General features: G+C 42.1%; 1 protein-coding gene and 1 non-coding gene across 6 annotated transcripts in view; both read right to left on the bottom strand.

Annotated features, from left to right (window-relative positions):
- Positions 1-22,800, bottom strand: part of Prune2 (prune homolog 2) — a 225,642-nt gene that overhangs the window by 191,866 nt on the left and 10,976 nt on the right. For 4 of the 5 annotated variants that reach the window (XM_023722972.1, XM_023722973.1, XM_023722974.1 and 1 more), the window contains exons 3-4: positions 18,585-18,749; positions 16,102-16,196 (exon numbers count right to left, since the gene is read on the bottom strand). In XM_023722972.1, coding sequence (XP_023578740.1) covers positions 16,102-16,196; positions 18,585-18,749 — 260 coding nt within the window. Of the gene's footprint in view, positions 1-16,101; positions 16,199-18,584; positions 18,750-22,800 lie in introns of those variants that run through there. The other variant, XM_023722976.1, reaches the window with a different exon arrangement.
- LOC111818570 lies at positions 1,602-1,684 on the bottom strand. Its single transcript, XR_002822529.1, has one exon.

Below are 22,800 nucleotides of genomic sequence, written 5' to 3'. Positions count from 1 at the left end.
GTTGCAACTAGAGGCTATATTAATAAATGAAATAAACTAGACCCACATGTGTAAACATCATATTGTCTTCCTAGTGTAAGACCTTCAAAGAATAAATAAAATCTGAAAGGTACAATAGATGCAGTAAAAGGTAAAAAACTAAATATTAAGAATAAATAAGTGAGAAGAGGGAAAGGAGAAAAGATAGGAAAAAAGGAAGAGGGAAAATCATATATATATATATATATATATATATATGGTATAGCTAAGATGGTTCTGCTACTGATTTCTAGCATTTTTTGAAGATAGCAGTTAATGCTTAAAATTATTACTTTAACCAATTTTATATGTTTATATCTGTAATCTGAGTAGCTACATTGAAGACAGCTCTTGCTCTTTGCCACCACCATAAAAGGTTGCTCTCTGCCATGTTCTGCTCTGCTTTGGATCCAGCTGAGTATGGACTGAAACCTCCAGTCACTTAAAAGCTTCAAATACACTCTATTTCCGACCTTGCAAGATGGCAGGTGAAAAAACTGGGAAGCCAGACACTAAAGAGAAGAAACCTGAAGCCAAGTGGTACTGGTAAAAAGGGTAACATGGCAAAAAAGAAGTCCAAGAAGGGCAGCCCTACTTCAGCCAAAATCCTGTCCTGGTTAGAGGAATTGGTAGTTACTCTCAATCTGCTATGCATTCCAGAAAGGTTTTGTATAAGAGAAAGTACACAGCTGCTAAATTGAAGGTTGAGAAGAAAAAGAAGGAGAAAGTTCTTGCTACTATCATCAAACCAGTCAGTGGGGACAAGAATGATGGTAACTGGGTGGTTAAGCTTCAAAAAATGCCAATATACTGCCCTACTAAAGATGTGCTCCAAAAGCTCTGAGCCACGGCAAGAAACCCTTCAGTCAGCACGTGAGGAAACTTTGAGCTAGCATCACTCCTGGCACCATCTTGATCATCCTCACTGGGCGTCACAGAGGCAAGAGAATGGTCTTCCTGACGCAGTTGGCCAGTGGCTTGCTACTTGTGACTGGGCCTCTCAGCCTTAATCATGTTCCTCTACAAAGAACACACCAGAAATCTGTCATTGCCACCACTACAAAAACTAAAATCAGCAAAATGAAAATCCCCAAATACCTCACTGATGCTTACTTCAAAAAGAAGCTGTGAAAACCCAGACACCAGGAGGGTGAGATCTTCGACACCAAGAAAGAGAGATACCAGATTTCAGAGAAGTGCAAGGTGAATCAGAAAGCACTGGACTCACAGATTTCAGCAAAAATCAAAGCTGTTCCTCAGCTTCAGGGCTACCTGTGATCTATTTTTGCTCTGACAAATGGAACTTTTCTTCATGAATTAGTGTTCTAAATTTCTTACTAAGAACCTAATTAAATAACTGATACATTTAAAAAAAAGATTCAAATACTATATTGAATAGGAGTAGTGAGGGTAGATATCTTTGCATCTTTCTTGGTTTTAAAAGAAATGAATACTGCCTTAACTTCAGAGAAAAAAAAATGAGAGTCCAGCTAGTTCAGTCCATGTGAGGTGATGATAACCCGGAAAAATGGAACTGCAACTCGCGAGGGTACATTTGACACTAAAAGAATAATTTTTTTTTTTGGTCTCACTCTGTTGTTACAACACACTCCATCACCTGGTTCCCAGAACTCAGATTGTGCAGTGGTCTAGTCACCACTGGCCAGGGCTCGCCGTGGCGGCGGCAAGGCCTTCCTCCAGCCCCCTCCTAGCCTAGGCTCACTCGCTGTGCATCATCCCTAATTCTCCGGCACCAGGTCCCCTCGAAGAATGATACTTGAACCAGCCAGATAGCTCAGTGGACTAAAGCACCTGCTTAGGCAGAGCGCAGAGCCAGGGTTCGATCCCCAGCATGCCGCGCCAGCCCCCGGCCCCCACGGGCTGAGAGATGATGGAGCCTGGGCATGGTGGCGCACACCTGTGATCCCAGCACTTGGGATGCTGAAAACTGGAGGACCACTAGGAGTCCGAGCTACGTAGTGAGACCCTGTAGACCCTATATCAGATACATTTAAAATAAATAAATAAATAAATAAATAAACAAACAAATAAATAAGTAAATAAAAGAATAAAATAAAGACCACTGCTCCAGACTAATGCTGATGGTTACCACTGATATTCTGGAACTGCCTGAGCGAGTTAGCTTGCTACAAATACAGCGCAGTAGTTCTGGAATAACCTGGAGTAACAAAAGCATTTTAAGATGTGCTGTTACTATATCACTGGAGAAATGACTTGTGGTCAGAAAACATTTTTAGGATAGTTCCGAACAGTTGCTGTATATTACTGTTTTTAACATTTATGAAGGACTCACGATGTGCCTACTATCATTTTAAACATTTGCAGGCAGTATGGCCCACTGATCTCATTTCACAGAGGAGATGCCCTGAGGCTGGCTGACTGGGGGTTCACCGAGCTGGGGGTGTCGCAGCATGATTCCTGCTCAGTAACTCCAGGGCCACTGTGAGAGGTAGTCTAGCTATTTAGCTTACAAGTAGACAGCGGGGAAGGGGCAGGGCCTAGGATGGAGTCAGGCTGATTGACCCTGCACAGGGTTAAGGGTTAGCTCAAACCACAGAGGTCATTCAGTTCAGGAATGCAGAAAACAGGCATGGAGAGGAGAACGTGACCCTTGCAACTGACTCCCTCCCCACTTTTCCTTTGTGCTCCCTAATTTCCACCCAGCTTCCTAACTGACCAATGATTGCATGATCAGCACATGGACACTGTGTGCTGTTTCTCCCTCAGTCATGTAGAGCGTGGGCACTCCATACCCAAATTCTATAGGCCAAGTCCACATTGACATGGTTGGGCCAGAGACCCGGCCACCTAGATAGAAAAGACTCTGGATAAAGAGCCCACTCTGGTGACCTTTTTGGGACATTCTTATACCTGTTGGTTGTTTTCTCACTGATACTTCCAACATATATTCCAGGGATTGAACTCAGGCCCTTGCACTTGCCAGACAAGTGCTTATTCTACTGAGCCATCTTCTCAGCCCCAATATATATTCCTTTTAACTGCCTCCTTCATCTGTGGTTTATTCTTTGACCTTGTGAGACACAAAGCCAGTATGAACAATAATACATTAGCATCCTTTAACCACTACCTAATACCATCTCTGTTTATTGGCTATGAACTTTGTTTTCTGTTCAGCAAAGGTGAGAAATTTGCCAAGTTTTATGGACTTCACAATGACCAGCAATTATTACTCGTATTTTATACCACCATATAATACAGAAGTAATTATACAAACTTTAAAAAAACAAACTTTGAAAGAAGTCATATGTTGGTGAACAGTGTATTTATATTTTTGACCTAAAGATTCAAAAAGCACAGAGGCAAAACCAGATGGTATCTAATGGTATTTCTCGGCACTCATTTCTTTGTTAGCAATAGTACCAAACCCTCAGAACCACCCACACTAACTAATTTGTGAGAGAAGAGGAACCAGCCTACTTTTAATGGTGCATTTACAAACTCAGAGAGTCCAGAGTTGGAAACTCAGGGCAGCCTTAGGAGGTCTGATTTTTAAGTCTGTAGATAGATTCCCTGTACGGTTGGTTGGGAGAGCGAAACCAGGAGCTTTCCCTGCCCTCAGGGCTGGGCCCAGGAAACACTGTATTAAAGTAGCTGCTTATGCTGAGGACTGGGTCTTACTTTCTCCATCAGAAAGGCTGATGTTTTAGCTTGACTTTCTTTTAAATCTGTAACTCAGTGAAAAATCTTTGATGCTGGCATTGTCTCAGTGACAAGAATTGACTTGGTCTCAAATTGTGGAAAGCCAGGGGGCTCATTTTGTGTGTGTCCTATTTCACCCCTGTCTCATCAGGTTAGGGTGCAGTGTGAGCTGCCCACCCAAGTGCTTGCTGGGTGTGTGCATGCCCCTCCTGTCCCTTTTCAACACACTGGCTCTGCCTGTGGGCTTCTCCCAGTAGTTCCAGTGACTCCAACCTTGATCTACATTTGGACCTCTTAGCCTATTTTCTAGCTCCTCTGACATTCACACCTTAGTCTCAATACCTTCTCTCATGCAGCCAACTCCACCTCCTGAGTTCCTGAAATAATCTCTATTTCTTGTCCCATTCTGCCGCATTGGCTTACTCTGGATTAATAGGCAAAAACATTCGAATCTATCCATAGCTGGTGGTCAGGCAGGATGAGAAATCACACCCCAGTGCTTAATAATTAACTGACCCCAGAGTTGCCTCTGCCATCATCAGCGACTAGCCAGAGCCTGGTTGAGACTGAAGGACACAGAACGGAAGCCTACCCCATGGTGCTCTGCAGTGCCACACCCTTCCAGGTACAGCATGAATCACCCACAAGAGTGCGTGGAGCTAAGTGCAGAGGGGATCTGAGCGTCTGGGCTTAGGCCACTTCCCTGTGCTCGATTACAGCGTCCTCTCTCCTCCCACCGAGCACCTGTGCCTCCCTGGGCCTGCCTGTTCACTCTCCGTCTTCCCTCCTTGGAATACCCCCATAAACCTCATTGACATAGCCAGTTTCTACATCTTTCCACTTCCATTTGATTGCTACCTCCTGGGAGCATTCTCCCAGCTGTCTCCCACCCAAACCAGGCTTTATGCTTCTAGAACACAAAGCCCTGCAAGGGTTCACCTGAGCCAGTTACTCAAGCATAGGAGGACAGAAACCAATGATCAGAGGATTTGTCCAGTGGTGGCGAACCTACAGCACATGTGCCACAGCCAGCTATTTATTTATCACTGAAAGCTCTAAAAGGTTCCCCGTCGCTGACACATTTAAAGCACATAGTAACTATTCAATAAATAACAAATTGATGGTAAATGACCACATCAAAAGGCAATTAGAGGGATGACTGGAGTGAATGCCTGCATCCTAACCCTCATTTTCAGCTGGGTCCCAACTGTGCATCAGCCAGTCTGATGGGCACTAGGCTCCCTCGGATAGTAATAGTATTAGCACAGGTTGAGTGCATCACTGTTTAAGCTTTAGTGAAAGTTTTATTATTTGAGCTCCAAGAGTAGGTAGGTACAAAACAACTATTTCACTTCAATTTGCTATAAAAAGAAAGCACTCTCACAGGCCAGAACAGTGGGGACTCACCTGCAGAGATACCTGGCATTATGGTTTGTGAAGAAACTAAAAAATAGATTTTATAATGGTATTCTAAAACAAATGCTAATCTAAAATGTTGAGAGGCAAAGCCCACCACAAAATATTTGATGTCACTGTATTTTTCTAAAAGAGTCTTTTAGGGCCTGCCAAATAGCTCAGCGGATTAAAGCGCCTGCAAACAGGCTCAGGGGCAGGTGGTTCGATTCCCGGGCCTGCCTGCTGGCCCGGCCTCCCCCCCCCCCCAGGCGTGCTGAGACGGCAATTGAGACTGCGCGTGGTGTCGCGCGCCTGTAATCCCTGCTCTTGGGAGTCTGTAAACAGACGGATCACTATGAGTCTGATCTAGTAGTGAGACCCTGAACACCCTGTAGACTCTTCCATGAAATACAAAAAAAAAAGAGTATTTTGAAGTTTATTTATGAAATGGGTATGATAATAAATCTATTTCAAAAGGTGCTCATGGAGATTCTATTTGAGAATAACAATGTTATATACACACTGGATACATGTAAGGTAAAACACAGGAAGTATTGGATAGTATTTATTTTATAAAATTTGAATTATTAAAGGTATTGACCAGCATATAAAAAGCATCAACATACTCTTTTGAAGGAATAAAAGGAGACAATAACCAAACCTTAGTTCTAGCATTGTACCTAGTTTCTCTTTTTCACCACTAGGCGGCAGCACTAACCTATGGTAGCCACTTATCTTCTGCAGCCAGTCTGGTCGGTCACCTTCAGCAGTCACTGCTAAAGTGACTAACGGGTTCAAGAGCGACACAAACGTCTGTTCTAGAAGGTGAGGACCTTCAATTACTTCCTCCCTCATTTCTCTAAGTTATCCTATTATGAGATAATTTCCCATATTATGAGGTTATAGATTTGTGCTTTTACTGGGGTGTGTACGAAAAAGCAATCCTAATTTTCCAGCGTTTCTAGTGGGAAGGGAGCAAGGTAGCACCGATACACGCTGCTAGCCCTCTTTCTCAAGCGAGTTCCCTGTCCCCAAAAAGAGCACGATTTTTCCTCTAGTCGAACAGCCAACTTATCTATGACAAGTTGATATAATGTAGTAATGAACCGGTAGAATGTTGCATGTGATTTACAGGAGTTTTACAATCAAATTAATTTAAACAAAGGTCAGGCCTTTAAATCAGCAAAATAACTCTGAAGGCAGGAGACAGTGAAAATTAACCAGAAAAAGGTAAGCAACAGCTACTGTTAACAGTAACTCCAGGCAACTAAAACTGGTCTGGGTACATTCCTAAAAATGCAATTAGCCAGAGCCTTCCAGAAATTAAACCATCAAAATGACATTAGAGTACACTTAAAATATGTATTTACAGAGTGAAAGAGCAGTCATCCTAGCGTACCACAACGTCCTGAGGGTTTCTTTCTCATGAAGGAGACATGTAGAAGAGAATTAGACGTTGTGCTATTAAGAAACGTATGGTCACAGATACATTTTGGGACAATACGGTTTCTTAATTCTCTCAGCAGTGCTAAAGCTGAGGACAGGTTAACTCAACAGGTTGCTTCCTGATTTCTTTGCCATTTTATAGGATGATTAAAATACCTAGAACAAGACGGGGCGTGGTGGTGGACGCCTATAATCCTAGCACTTGGGAGGCTGAAAGCGGGGAGGATCACTCCGAGTCTGACCTAGGGAGTGAGACGCTGTACACACTGTAGACCCTGTCCTAAATTTATCAAAAACAGAACAAAACAAAAAAACAAAAACACCTAGAACAAAGGCTTCCATGACTTTTCCGAATACCAACAGATACTCAAGGGCAATGAGTGGACAAGTGAGGTGCTGAATTCTGCCAACCGAAGGAGCTCACTTCTCAGAAAGGTAGACAGTGATGCTCAGTCTTTTTCATGAGTAAGGGCCCACCTACCCTCCTCCAACTAAAGCATTCCAAAAAACCCAAATTGCCCGATTACTAGTCTCAAAGATCAAGAAGTACGACTTTTGTTTTATATAACATACAGTGCTACATAAATTTATACCCAAATGCCTTCTGATAATATATCCATTTCTCCAAAATTGATGGTGAGCTCAGAAAATAAGAGGGTAACACAAGTACCAACAATGTCCCATCCAATGAAGTGCCTCAGACATTTTCATGACATCGGGGGCGACTCCTTATTAACTTTTAATGGCAGGTGTGTGCCCTGAGGTTACTGGAAGGAGATATCATAGTGCCTGGGCAGAAGTGGCCACAAAGACAGCAGGAGGATTTCTGGAAAGGGGTGTACAGATACATAAAGCAGGGAAATGTTGTGCAAAACCCATGAAGAAGGGGAAAGACGGGAAGTGAGCAAAGTGATGACACAGAAATTCCATGATGTGGTCCAAAGGGCATTGTTAGAATTCACAAGTAGAGCCCGTGGTGGAGAAGGCACAGAAGGAAAGGCGGCATCGAGGACGCATCACTGGAGGGCAAACCTTCATCTCCAGGTGAGGAAAATCCGGGAAGACCATGCTTCCAGACTATACACCTGGGTCCCCGTGTGCACAGCGTGCAGCCAGCAGAAGCAGCCGCAGCTGTGAGGACGCTAAGGATTAATTAGTCAGTGCACATTAATACACTAAATCCAGCTGCAGATGGACCAGCCTACTCTTAATCTGAGCTAAAATTATTAACTGTTAGAAATATATCATTGTTGGTGTGCATGAAACCAGCTAAATAAACTATGAATCATAAATCATGATTCTCAATCTCTTTGATATTTCAAAATGTCACAGTTTGTTTGGTTCTTCTAAAAAATGTGTCTTTCTACTTCATGTAAACAGTTGGCATTTCTCATAAAGGTCCAGTGACCTTATGCTTATGGCTAATAAGATACGAAATTGACACTAACACCCCCTGCACATGACAAACTGCAGCACACAAAGAACACAAACATTTATAGAAGAAAGTCTGATGCTTAATGACACAGCTATGGATACCAGAAGTGATTTTCTGCTTTTAATAGATGGTCTCCACAGTGGCCCCTTTCTTTCCTTCTCTCTGTCCCCACCTCCAAGAGAGAACTGGAGTGGAATCCCCAGGGCTGGTGCTGACCTGTGAGGCTTTGGCAAGAGCTGAGTGCTACATTTTCAGGAAATTTTCAAACTCTTTATTTGAAAATTGAACACAGTCATTATAAAAATCAAATTATACAACCTGACTCATAAGCTCCTAAAGATTCTACCTCTTAATTACTATTTCATTTGGGTTTAAGTTTTAAGAAAAGAGTCGGGAGGCAGGCAAATATCCAGATCAGAGCATCTGATTCCTGGGGCAAAATATTAGCCAAAGAAGATATGAAGGGATTGTTCTTTGCATCACTTGGGGAGAGAATTTTGATTTACTGAAAAAAGGAGCATTAGATGGAACAAATTTTGTGAATCACTTCAATCTGTTGGAAACTGACTAGTAGGCAAAATCGAGAAAAGTTGTCAGTGGAGATGTCCAATTACTTCCAAGTTGAGTTTAGGTAGAAATACAAAATAAGAATTCCATTACAAAGCATTTTTAAGCAGGCAGGTTTTGTAGACTTGAGCACCTGCGATAGTTCCGATCTGAACTGTCTTGCAAAGGCCTCATGTATCGAGGGTGTGGCCCCCAACCCCTGGCACTAGGAGGGGGTGGTGGAATCTCTAGACAGTGGGCTTCAGTGGGAGGAAGTTAGGTGTTTGGGGTATACTGCCTTCCCTCTGTCTCTGCCCCTTGCCATGATGTTCCGAGCTGCCACAGGCATGCACTGAAACCCCTGACTGACGCATTAGTCACGAGTACATTTCTATCAGTTAATAAACCATGAGCCAACAGGCATCTCTCATCCTTTTAAGCTGGGCTATCTCAGGTATTTTGTCACAGTGCCAGAAAGCTAGCACAGTATCTTTGACATGCTTTTGCCAGTCCTCAGAAGGAGCACTCTATGGACAAGTTAGAAAGATTCCCATATTATGAGGTTCAGCTGCTCGGTATGTTTTTTTCAAAGGCAAAGTGTTGTTGCTGCCATATGATAGATCATCGCATATCTAGGGATTTTTGGTTCTCAGTTATGTCACACATCCAAGACTCAGCCGTAGCTTAGTGAGAACGAAAGTCCACTTTGCTTGGCCTGCGTCTCACCTTTTCATCCTGCCATTGTCCTTTGAAAAGCTATGAATTATGGACTAAATGCTTAAAAGTGATCCTGCTTCATTTTTTTCTTTTCTGTTCTTTCTCTTTTTCTTTTTGTTTCTACTATGTGGCTCAGGCTGGCCTTGAACTCCCAGCATTGTCCTACCTCAGCTTCCTGAGTACTGTGGATTCCACCCCCACAGCCAACTTCATTTCAATTTTAAAAACTCTGATATTATAATTTTTCATGAAAGGTGTATTCCCCACTTGGGTACATATTTGAAAAACTAAAATACAGCAAGAAACCCAGAATACACCCTAAATTTTAGAGACAGGCTGAGGAAAACACACACAGAGACACACACACTTCCTTCTTTCCTTCATATTATGCCCTATGTAATCCTCTGCCCATAATTTTTTTCACCTATGGCTTTTATCTACCTGCTTATCTTGCCAACCTTTCTCATATTAGGAGCAATAATAAGCTGTACAATGAACATTTTGAACTTGGTGTTTATAGTTCAAAAATTAAACTGAGTTTTTAAAGTATCAAAAAGGTGAAGCTGAACAAGAAAATTTGACAGTGAGAGAAAATGAAGAATGCCGACCAAGGTTAGCGTAAGGGTGTCTAGGCTGCCCAACACCCTGAGTGTGAGCAAATGACTGACATCCAATAACTTACAGTGAATGCCAGAATGGGTTCCAAATCTATTAGTCTCGCCCACTAGAGCCATGTCCCCAGCAGTGTACACAAGCATCTGGTCCTGGGTGAATCTTGGGCAAATGCTTTACCATCTCTAGATTCCAACTGCTTCACCTCCAAGATGGGCAGTATAGCAGGCACCAGCTAATTATTCTCCAAACTGGTTCTTCTTCCTGGGAATATAGCAAGACGATATTTCCCTGTCTCCCTCCAGCTAAATGCAAACAAGTAACTGAGCAAAGAAAAAGCCAAAGGGCAGGAGAGATGGCTTAGTAGAATAAGTGCTTCCCTGGCAAGTTCAAGGGCCTGAGTTCAATCTCTGGTTCCGCCAAAAAAAAAAAAAAAAAAAAGCCAAAGTGAAGGGTGTCCCACCAAGACTAGATGCTCCAAAACTTCCCTTCTTAGCCCCCTCAAGCTCTGTTCTCCCTTGTCAGATAGGATGGAGATGTCCTACAATGTGACCTTGGGAACCCTGTGCTAAAAATGGCCCCTGAATCACCCCTGGCTGCTGTAGCAGGGGCAGCAAATGGCCTCGTTGAAGGAGTAAGCCATAAACAACACTGCATTGAGCCACTGAGATCTAGAGTTTACCTCTTACAGCTATTGGAGCCGCCACACCCTACACGGGTGTAATCATCGCCGTTCGAAGCTCTCCCACCGCTGGGAGGAATAAAGAACGAATGAGGCAAGTTCTGCTCTACTAGTAAGCACACACCACCAAATTTCAACTCTGACCACTGCAGCAAGGAAGAGTTAACAGGCCTGGGTCCAGAAGGAAGCCGAAGCACTTATGAGCTAGATCCCAGAGCACTATTGGGAATATGTTCGTACATATTCCCAATAGTTGGGCAGAGTGGCTTTGAAAACTCACCTTTGCAAAACACTTTAGTGTATGTGTTTGGCATTTTGAACAATATGTTTATCCAATTAGCATAGGCTCCTCCCCAGAAGAGACCCAGCATTCTATCACAAAATAAAGTAGATAAATGTAGGTACTGCCATCTCGACTGCCAACAGGCTCCAAGCCCAAGCAATGAGACACCATCTCTGGTGCCCAAAATGAGAGTGGAGTTTAGACTGGGTTGCTCCTTCTTCAGTCCCCAGTTACCGCGGTGAGTTGTGTCCACTGGGTCTTGATGACTTTCTCTGCTGTCAGAGAGAAGCTGAACAGTGATGAGCCATTCATGCTGGCCTGTGCTCCGAGTACTGGCAGAAAGGACTGGTATTTGCCCTCTGCCCAGATCCAGACATCTCCGTGGCGGGCGTCTGAGTCAGCGTCTGGATGACGCTAGCAGGACGCAGCCCATGTGGCCTCTCTCCCAGGCTTCATGCGGCAGAGATTCTGCCTCTGGGGATGGCCCTGGCTGTGAGTCCAGCAGCAGAACAGCCCCAGCCCTGATAGAAAGCAGACCGGAGCTACCGAGCAATTCCTTTGGATTCTAGACTCAAATGAACACAAAATTTGAGTTGAAACCACCTCCCCACCCCCCCGTCCCCTACCTACAGGAAAGTGATTAGAAATTTTAAAATGTGGCAGCAAAAGATGAAAAATGCTTAGCAGGAAGCAGGCTCATGAAGACAGTCTTGTAAGTTTTATTCTTTAAAGTTGTCTGGACAATTTCACCATAGGTTGAATTACATTGAAGTCCCAACTGCTAGCATGGTAGGTTGTGACTGTATTTGGAAATAAGACCAGTATTGATGGAACAAGTTAAGGTGAAATCATGAGGTAGGCCCTAATCCCTTAAGGGATAGGAGCGAAGGGCTAGGTGTAGCCCCGAAAAGTACTGCCTCAAACAGAGGCTGCCTCAAATGCCTTGCTGCTGGTTAAACCATACAAGGCACTCCCTGGCCACAGCTTCGGCTGAAACAGGCTTGGGCCATGGGTCTACCCCAGACAACTCCACCCCATGTCCTCTCTGGATGAGCCCACCCCTCTGCAGCACTCCTCAGTCAGTCCTATGAGGGGTCCCTCCTCTACTCATGACCAAACAGAAAGTCTGACATGATGCATGTGTGAGCCTGAATGTTTTCCTTATAAGCAGCCTCCCTGTACCTTGTGTAGGTTCAACCCACAGATTGTTCCCCCTTATGCTGCATCATAAAGCCTAAGCAAGGGCTGAATATGTTTGGGTGATGTATTCTTGCCTGCTTGTAATTTTTGTCTCCAGTAGAACATGCGGAGCTAGCATACTAGGAGATGATAACACAAAGGCTGCTTGAGACAAAGCTTCCAATAATCAGGGCTGGTAACACAGAAGCCAGGGGGCAGCACAGAACAATGAAGAATTATGGGTAACAACAGAAGAGCCCCTACGATTCTGGTTTCCAGTGGCAAGTAGGGCTTCTACCACACACAAAAAAATCTACTGGTTGCTGGCATTTAAAGGCTAGAGCTGTTAACCCTAAAAGAGCTACACTTTGCCAATTCATGGTTTCTATATAAGTTAAGCAAGACTCACCAATGGATTGGCAAGCTCTTGGAACCCAGTATGGAGGTGGCCCCCTTGAAAGGAACCTGAAGAAACAAGCGGATAATGGTGATCTTATGGGCAAACACAAGCATAAGATCCTGTTAAATTTCCATTCCAACATATACCTTGGAACTCATACTAGCCAGCAAAAGCATAACTAATATTCTATCTAAAGGGTGGTAATCTGGACTCAAGCATATGTACAGGGAATTGTCTGGTTCTTTTCTTTCCGGAGTAAAGATATGAGTGAGTTACATTTTTTTTTTTTTTTGAGGAATGTTTAAAGAAGACAGGGTAGCGTTCAGTGTAAGCACAGGATTAATGAAGTACTGCCGCCAGCAGCCTCAGTGGCTCCTGTGGCACCGTGGGACACTGACCAATTTTCTTCTTTCCTCTTAACATAGAAACACTTGTCCTTTCAGGGAAAATCAGTCCCAAGAAGTAGGGTCATTACCAGTTCTGTTTGCAAAGGAATACAGGCAAAGGTCATTCCTGTCACCCTGGTGCTCTGAGACTCTGGAATTCACTTCTGACAGCCAAATCCATGCGCTCTTGAAGGGTCCAGACAGAGGATGAACACAGTGGCAGCCAATAGTGGGGATTCCACTGTGGGACATCTGTGGCATCTGGACTCGGAATGGCCAGTGGGCAGGTGAGATGGGATTTTGGTGACTTTCCCACATCCCTAGCTTCCAACAGTCCCCCTGAAATCGGCTGTGCCCCCCCCAACTTCCAGTAATGGTGTCATGGCTCAAGGCCACCTTCACTGTCACCTCATACACAGAGTAAATCACCACAACTATATTATTAGAATAATTTCCTTTTTATGGTAGTTCATTCCACAACTAATATTATATAACTTTGTTTAGACCATAGATATCTTTTGCAAGATTTCCTACCATAAAAACGAGAAGAAAGGGATTGGAAACTCTGTCTTATCATAGACAGGGCTAGAGTTTACCTAGCTGTCCGTGGCAGTGGCTTCCACCTCCCCAAACCAGGGGCTTCTTGGGCAGAGCATACTGTCCACATGACAAAGACATAAATCCTTCCAATTTTCTGAATATTTCTATCCAAGAAAATTGAATTCATTTGGCATCAAGTAAACAGAGGTCATATCTATAGAAGTGTGAAATTACAGCTTTACAACAGACCTCTAAGAATGCACGGAGTCTGTTTTCCCTGTTCCCTGCTGGGCCTCAGAACCTCAGCGTGGTCCCTCCTGGTTTCAGCAGCTCATTACTTCCCAACGCTGCCCACACCACATGTGACAGCTGGGTTAGTGCTACCACCCATAAACATTCAGGCGCTTATTGTCTTTCTGATGTCAGCTTTCAGTCATAATTGTTTGAGAGAAATTGGAAGAGAATAAAGTAGGCCATGTTGGATGCTCAGGCAGGCATTTTTAAAATTGAAAATCAAAAGGATAAAAATCACATATCAAGGGAACAAACCAAGGACACAAATATGTATTCACTGAAGACTTGTGTTTAATAAGCATCTACTATTTTGCTCAGTACTGTGCCAACAATTGAAGGAAGACCAATGTGAACAATAGCATTAGCAACCCCAGTGAACTCAAAGTATAATCTCACTGGGATTAAGTATATGAAACAAGTTCAAAATTAATATAGGACATAGCATGCAGTTAACTCTAAAGTTGGTCACAGAGCTCAGAGGGTGATGAGAAAAAGCAGATGATGTCCAGAGTCACCGTGAAGCACCTTCATGGACCATGCTTTGCAGGACAAACAAGAGATGCAAAATCACAGGCCGATTTCTTTGAGACTGACTCTAGATTTAGGGGGCAATTATACAACTGTTCCAAAATTCACAAAAGGAAATCAGAGATCCTCTCATTAGTTACAATAGTGAGCGGACTGGGAATAAAAACAGGATGCTGAAGTGTGGTCAGGTGCAAGTGGGAGCTGAGGCATCTGTAGAGAAACCCAGAGTCTGCCCTTCATGGTGGAATTTGTCCACCTGGGCGAATAATGTGCAATTTCCTTTGTCAAGGAGGAAATGCAGTGCTATTAGAGTCCTTTCTCCATTTCTTAGTCCCCTTATCAGCTTCCAGAGCAAAGGGAGAAAGCCTCATTCAACTCATTAGAGTTTAGACTGTGGCTCCTTCTCCACACATACAGATGTCCTTCTCCCCACCCCCATGACCAGAGAGCAGCTTCCAGAGAGTTACTTAACCATCTGATTAATTGCTGGAGCCCTGATGCAAATGACTCTCAGGATTAAGGTGATCGCTTTATCACTGATTCTGCTTGATAAACATTTACACCTTAATGTATCTGACAAAGCGATTTGTATTTGCCACTGCAGTGTAAATGAAGGTATATTAAAGCTACAATAATTCTATAATATTAATAGCTTTAAAATAATTTGCTAACTAGAGACAGTTCCCTAAGCAATTACAAGACATGTTGTGTTAATTTAGACAGGAATTCCAAACAAGGCATTTAAAACCTAATAAGATGCCATTAAATGAAATGGGATGGGGAGGAGGAAGGAAAAAGAAAAGCCTAAGGCTTGAACTAGCAGAAATGATTCTCAGAGCTACTGACCCTTGCAAGATCCATGTTTTCCTTGGGTTTGTAGGCACAAAGCAGTGTTCTAATTGAAGGTGATTATCTAGTTACTACATCCCAAATTGCATGTATTTCTTGTATCGACTCACATCCACACCTAATTATATGGAGCATTTATCAATCTGAAAGTCCCGAGAAATAGTCATCAATCTGCTAACTACACACAGTAAAGATGAGCTCTGTGAACTACGAGACATGACGACAGTCCACCTCCTGGTACTCACGGAGATCTATGAGCTGAATTATGAGGTTACTCAACTGGAAATAAATTGTACGAAGCGATCGCTTGCCAGGCTCCACACCCAGAAATGTACACGTTTTTAGAGCCACCATCATCGTGAGAACAGAGAAGAACAATATGTGGTCCTAAAAAGCAAAAGATAAATTCCTACACAGAAAATTATGTCTCCACATGCTTGACACAAGAGCTAGGTGCTCCCGCTGAAGGTGGGTGACTTGATTGAGGCAACAGGAGGTAGAGAAATGCAGACTTCTGCGAAGGCACAAATGGGCCTCAACAAAACACAACTCCTATTAGTTGGGTTAATTAAGATTAACACACAAGTCATTGAAAACCCCCAAAGTAGACAGAAAATAATTCACCAAGGAAAGACACAAAGACAAGAATAGCATTCACTCTGAGTCATTTCCTTCATTGATTAGAAGGAGGTTTCCCTTTTGATATTTGAGGGGTCATCACTGATTACTCCAACAGTTTGTATTCAAATAGTTTACAAAGGCCAAAGACAACTAGCTGATAAGGAGAAAAAATGAAAGTAGATCCAATCCAATATCATTGCTATAAAGCAGATTAAACACACAGGCAAATGTGAGTGTGTTTTAGGTTTTGTTTTACTGAGATGAATGAAACAGCACTCATCTTGAGAATCAGGATTTAGCATTTTTCATCAGCTTAGCAGAATGTTTTCACTTAAAATAATAACCTGTATTCTACATCAAGTACATTGCAAGGAAGCATTCCAAGGAAAAGATGAACACTGAATTATGGAGCAGAGGGAGGTGTACTTCAGGTGCTCAGGCTGCCATGGTGTGAATCTGTTGTTGCTGAGAAAGAATTCCCACTCTTACCTCAAGGTTTATGCTCACAGTACTAATGGCCACTTTTATTTCTCCATCTGACAGTTCCTTCAGATCTTTCAACATTGCTTGCTCAGTACTTAAACCTGTGAACGGGGGGAAAACTGTTATATATTGGAAACCTTTTTATAATATTGAGGTATGAGTTTAAGAAATCACTATATTAATTTTAATATTTTGTCCTTTGATATCACTTTATCCCTAATAAATACAAATACGCTAAGTACACAATAGCCACAGTTGCAACAATGTCTGCATCAGTCAAGATCCCAGACGGAAAGGGAATTCCCCTCATGAGCAGAAAAGGGCTCTTTCACGGCAGTGCCCTCACAGAGATGTCTGCAGACTAAACAGAGCAAATGAGGGATGGTGATTTATCTGGAGAGGAGCGAGGGGATGAAGAAAGCAGAGAGCTGAGGTTAGGGAGGAGGGGCCACTAGAACTTGTCACCAACACAGGAAGGGAGCAGGGGAGAGATGCACAGTGTGCTCCCTTCCTGTCCTCTACCCATCTTTCCACGGGCTGCTAAGTCCCTCCAGCTGGAATCAAGTGTTATGGGAGCCCAGAATGTGAAATACTCAGGGTTCTACCTCTGCAGACCCACTTTAGGGAATGGAGGAAAGGAGTAGGTAGAGGGTGATAAAATGAAGCAAGTATAGCCCTGCAGACTAGCCCAAAATTTGCTTTTAGGATATATTTAGGTGGGCTTCTATAATTTTATAATTTAAAGCATAATCTTATTCAAAACATAAATGTGGCCCAAAAAACTATCATGGTTGAATGAGTAACCCTTCTTATTTCCTTAATTGGTGGGAGGAAAATCTGAATGATCTAACACCACATCAGCATAGTTGAACACAGAACTTCATGAAATATATTGCAGCAAATCAGGCAAATGTCTGGCTCAACATTGAATTATCATACTACATTATTACATGTGACTAGGTCTCCTGTCTTGGGAGAACAGCCATAACAAAGCCTACTAAAGTGCATGCAATCTTCCAGGGGCTTGCTAAGACATCAAAGTTGCCTGCCTAATCCACTAATTTAGAGCACTGTCAACCACAGCAGCATGCAGAAACAGATAGGTGCTAAGCATTTTTCTTTGCTAGATGATCAAAGACCACTTGGTTTCCTACTGCAACATAAGTGATTTATATGGTGTATTGAGACATTAAGCATTTGGTATGGGTTTAAAAATGAATGGCAAAATGCATGCCACTGCGCAGCAGTGCGTCTACATCCAGCCACACTGCACAGGCCATGGGAGGTGTGGCAGGCACTGTCCACACCCCACTCACTTTCCCCAGATTTCTCTTTCTCAGGGCTCAAGCGTCATCAGCACCTGGATCTTTTCTTGAAAGCTTTCTTTGGCTACAAGAGCCTACTTTGGAGAATCAACACCCCCAGGGCCTAGGGAGCCCTCACTACCCCAAAGGTCTACTGGTAAATGTTCAACAACCAGTAATAAAACCATCTTGTAGTGTTTGTTCTCTTTAGAGTGGCATACTTCTACCATGGCTGACCTCAAGTTACCAATCTAATACTATCCAACTCACAAATTTCCTGAAAACATCAATGATTCTTGGGGTCAGAGGGACCACATCCTTGAACACTACTGCACCCTTCATGTGGGATCACCTGGAGTGCAATTTTACACTCTCCCTGGGCTCGGGCTCCTGAGTGGGATTCAGCTCTGGTTTCCCACTAAGCTATCTCGCTTAACAAAGCACTCTGTTCACATCCATTCTGTCTGTGGTCACCTCCCAGCAGACTACTTTGTTCCTGGGGAATCTTAGAGCAAGGGAGGAAGTCATGACACTTAATGTTTTCACCTTAAAGACAGATTGTTTGGGTTGAGATTCTGGCCTCACCGCTTGCCAGTTGTGTATCTTTGTTGTCGGGAAAACAAAAAGCCCGGTGTTCTCATCTGGAAAATGACTATCATAAGGAACCTGACTCAGGGTATGGAGGACCCAGGAAGGTCATCCTTGAAAAAACAGTACCACTAGAGCCTGTGTAAATTAGACATTTGGTGAACCACAGTTATGTGTTCCTATGAAACAGTGGACCCAGGAAATTCATTGTTCTGGTAAAGCCTAGCCTTCAGAAATGATTTCATCAGCTCAGCCACCTTCTGTATCATTTTTTTCTAGGATTAGTTGATTTAGAAAAATCCCATTGTGCTTGACATTGTTGCTGCCACATGCTCAAAATAGAACTATGCCAACACAGGAAGTGCAGGTAAGGATGTATCTGGGGTGTATATTAGGTGTAGGGATTATCCACATGAAGACTTTAGGGCCTCGAAGACAGCATGGAACAAGTAGCCAATACCATGAGCCTGAAAAATCTGCCACAGGTAATTTTGTGCAAGAAAGTGAAAGGACACTTGCATTCCCCTCTTGGGCCTGGCAGGACCACGCAAGCCATCCCTACTCAGGAGCAGCTAGCACGCTGCGGAGGGCACTCACCGTGAGCGCTGGAGTGGGTCTCCTGGAGCACACTGATGATGTCTTCTCTTGGAGGCAAGTTAGGAAACTTCTCCTCCAGGACAGACAGAATCTCCTCCTGCTTCTCTGAGAGCTTCTCTGAGAGCTTCTCTGGATCCATAGCCATCCACTTGAAGAGGATACTGCCTGAAAGGCAGGGAGAAAAATGTCCCTGAACATTCCAGCCATTCAAGGTACAGTTCTGGAAAACCAATGTTCTCGTGGTGATGGTATCAATCTCACCACTATAGCTGACCTTAGCAGAGCTCATGGATAAGGAATGATGGATTGCTTGCTCATATCTTATGTCAACACACAATTGGGAGATGTGTAGGTTTTTAATGAACTCAAAACAAAAATGAGTATAAACTATGTAGATGTGTGGACATCAAGATGCCTGTTAAGAGATTACAGAGATTGTTTTCTCCACTCATTGTATTACTGACTTTAAATACACATGTCCTCATTTTCACAACTAAATGACTATATAATTCTATCACCAATAGCTAACTAATCTGGCAAACTGATTTGCCAGATTAATTCTATCACCAATAGCTAACTAATCTGGCAAACTGGTTTGCCTGAGGCCCATTTGTGAATTGCAAGGACCATACACAGTTTCGAAAGAATTTACTAGTACCTAAAAATGAGGATTCACAAACTGGGTCTGAAGCACAGGTCTAGACTGCAAAGTAATTTGTCAATATGGTTTTAGAGAGGACATGTTGAAAAATTAAGTTCGATAGGTAAATAGAGGGCAGATCATGGAGGACCTCACAAACCCTGAGCTTCAAGTAGAAGTTACATGCTCAAATTTATGTTTTGTAAGACCTACTCTGAAAACCATGTAAACAACAAACTAGAAAAGGAATATTGTGTCAGGTGTGGTGGCACATGTCTATAATCTCAGCACTTGGGAGGCTGAGGCAGGAGGATCACCATGAGTTCAAGATCAGGATGGGCAACACAATGAGTTCAAGGACAGCCTGAATGGCATCATGAGACCCTGTCTCAAACAAACAAACAAACAAAAAAATAAAACAAACAAAGAAAGAAATATTGGAAGAATCATTATTTTTTCCAGAATCTATTTTTCCAGTAAGAACTGAGAAAAGAACAGCTTCACATGCAAAGAAATGTGTACTCAGTTCAAATGATCATTTAAAGGTGCAGGATAGCCACCTGACTTTGGGTATATACCATATAGTCTAATAATTTAAGATATTAAATCCTAAATGTAAAGATGACTTTAGCACTTTTTGTTAAAGTAAAGGTTAATTTGAACTTCAAATAGATAAAGGTTAATTTGAACTTCATCTCCCTCTGTATTGGGTAGAATACTTGTACAGGAAAAAGGACAAAGATTATATGTAACAGTAACAGCAACAGGGGCTAAAGATGTCACTGGTAGAGTACTAGCCTAGCATGTACTGGGTTCAATTCCTAATACTCCTTAAAGCAAATAGGCAGAAAAAAATCCACAACAGGAACAATAAATATGCAAGAGCATCAGGGAGTTCCTCAGATGAGCCTCTTAGAAGCTAAGATTCTGGAGAGAGGATGAATGCAGAGAAGCAAACACAACATTTGGTGGTGCCTTTCTCCTCAAGGCATTGGTAATTCATAAGTTGCAAGCCAACAGACTGAGAAAGGTAATAGAGCTAACAATAATTTCACAGGATTTAGGCAAATAAATCTGCCATTGAGGCCCTCTGCATAGAAGTAATCATAGTTAAATATATTTTGAGATGGCACACTTGAAGAGATACATCTTAGGGTAGGAGTTAGAAAGCTATGGGCTGGAGGTTAAATCTAGCTAGTGATTTTTTTTTTTATAGACAAAGTGTTATAAGAACACAGTCACACCAACTAATTTACATACTGTTTCTGAATGTTTCAATGCTGTAATCATAGAGCTGAGCAGTCACCACAGGGGCTGCAGGCCCACGGGCCTGATGAGTTTCTATCTCATCCTCCTCAGCTTGCTGACTCCTCCTGTCTATGGAGAGGAGGGAAACGGAAGGAAGCCAACCTGCATTAAGATTGAAATCCTCCTTTGAATAACCTTAAATGACAGATTAAATTTATCTGTCATTTTTTCTACCTCCTTTGAAGAGCAAAACTAAGTCCTTTGTAAAGCAAAAGAATTTCATTATACATAGCCTCATACTCTCTACATTTTCTTAATGTTTAGAACTATTGAGTATAGAGAGAAAAAAATCACTCTAGTAACCAAATTACTAGAAAGCCCAGAAGAAAAACTCCTGAAGTAAAGAACCAGAGAGGTGCCAAAAAAAAAATTAGTAGGAGAATTGCAGTAGAGAATTAGAATCTATAAATAAAGTAATTAAATGAAATTTTAAAACTAAACTTAATCGCTGAATTTAAGAACATAAAAATATGTTTATAGCTGGTTAGATACACAGATGAAAAGACGTGTGCACTGGAAAATATATCAGAGAAATATCTGTACAGAAGTAAAGAGCAAAAAGATGAAAAATGCAGAGATGAGTATAAACAATGTAAGGACACAGTGACAGGTTTAATGTATATTAGTAGGGCCATACCCTTTACATTCTTTACTGGGAAGTAGAGAAAATGGGTCTGAAATTGAAAAGGCAGTGGGTACAATGATTTCCCAAAAATGATAAAGGATGTTATTTAACTATCAAGAAATCAATAAACTATAACCAGTATAGATACAAGAAGTACATCAGTAGGTACATGACAGTAAAAGAGTTAAAAAAAACCACAGAAAAAATTAAATCAGTCAGAGAAGAGAGGCAGTGCAGCCAAAGTAGTACAATAGAAGTACAACTGACTCAAAGTGATGAAAATCCAAGGACAGTGGCATTGCACCTTCAGAATGCTGACATAAAGTAGTTGCCATTCTAAGAATTCTGTACTGAATGAAACAAATGAAAAAGGGAAGGCTAAATGAAGACATTTTCAGAAAAAAGCTGGAAGAAAATATACGCTAAGAAACTTAAAGGCCAAAGACACTTATTCCAAATGGAAGCAAGAAAAGAAGCAAGTAGAACAGAACATTGGCCACCATAAATATGTAGGCAAAAATAAATCAACAATTATATAAAACAATTATGTTATATTATATAAATATATAAATATATAAATATATAGATATAGATATATAATTGAATTATATTTCAATAGTAAAACACTGCAGAAGCAAATTAGCAGAACTAAAGTGTTCTAAGGTTCTTAGATTGTCAGGATACCTTAGTCACTGACTTTGTAACCCGGGCTGGCCTCTAACTCACAGCTGTCCTTCTGCCTCAGCCTTGCTAGTGCTGGAATGACCGGTATGCACCACCACATCTGGCTTTTAGTAGCTTTTTTGTAGTTACTTTCTTACCACTGGGGCAAAATACCCAACACCACAACTTGAAGGAGGAAAGACTTGTCTCACCTTGTGCTTTCAGTCCCTGCTCAGCTGGCTGGATCTAAACAGAAAGGAGCTGGCAGAAGAAAGCTGCTCCTATCATAGTGGAAGAGAAAAGTCAAGGAGAAAGATATACCTTTCAAGCCACACCCCTAGTAACCTGTCTCTTCCAGCCAGGCTCCACCTCCTAAGAGCAACTCAGTTACAGAGACCTCATGATCCAACCACTTTCTACACACCTAAGAATTTGATGGTATATTTTGATCTAAACCATAATATTCCACCTCTGTACCCCAACAGACTTATGCCCATCTCTTTATGCAAAATACATTTAGTCCATCTGTAAGAATCACCATGTTTGTAATAGTTTAGAATTACTGAAAGGTTCAAATCCAAAGTCTCTTCTAAAACTCAGAGCAAACTCTTAGCCAGTAAAAATAAAAAATAAACTTAAAACCCTAAAAATACTAAATAAATAAAAATAAATAAAAAATAAATTTAAATATGTCCTACATAGAGAAAAAAAGAAATAGGGATAGAAAAATAATTAGATCAAAGCAAGACCCAAACCCATCAGGTCAAACATTAAATTCCATAGCTCCAGGTCCAGCACTTTTGACAATTGTGGCATGATATAAGCTCCATAGGGCTTTAGTGGTCTTGTCCATATGATATTGCCACTTACAGCCCTCATGGCTTCTCTCTTGGGGCAGAACAATTCACTAACTGCAGTTTTCCTTAACAGACTTTCTGCATATCTGGCTTCTTCAACTTCCTGTAGTCTCCACTGCACTT

This window comes from Octodon degus, unplaced genomic scaffold (assembly GCF_000260255.1).
Source record: "Octodon degus isolate 3935 unplaced genomic scaffold, OctDeg1.0 scaffold00095, whole genome shotgun sequence".
NCBI lineage: Eukaryota > Metazoa > Chordata > Mammalia > Rodentia > Octodontidae > Octodon > Octodon degus.
This window is presented reverse-complemented; position numbering and strand designations above follow the sequence as displayed.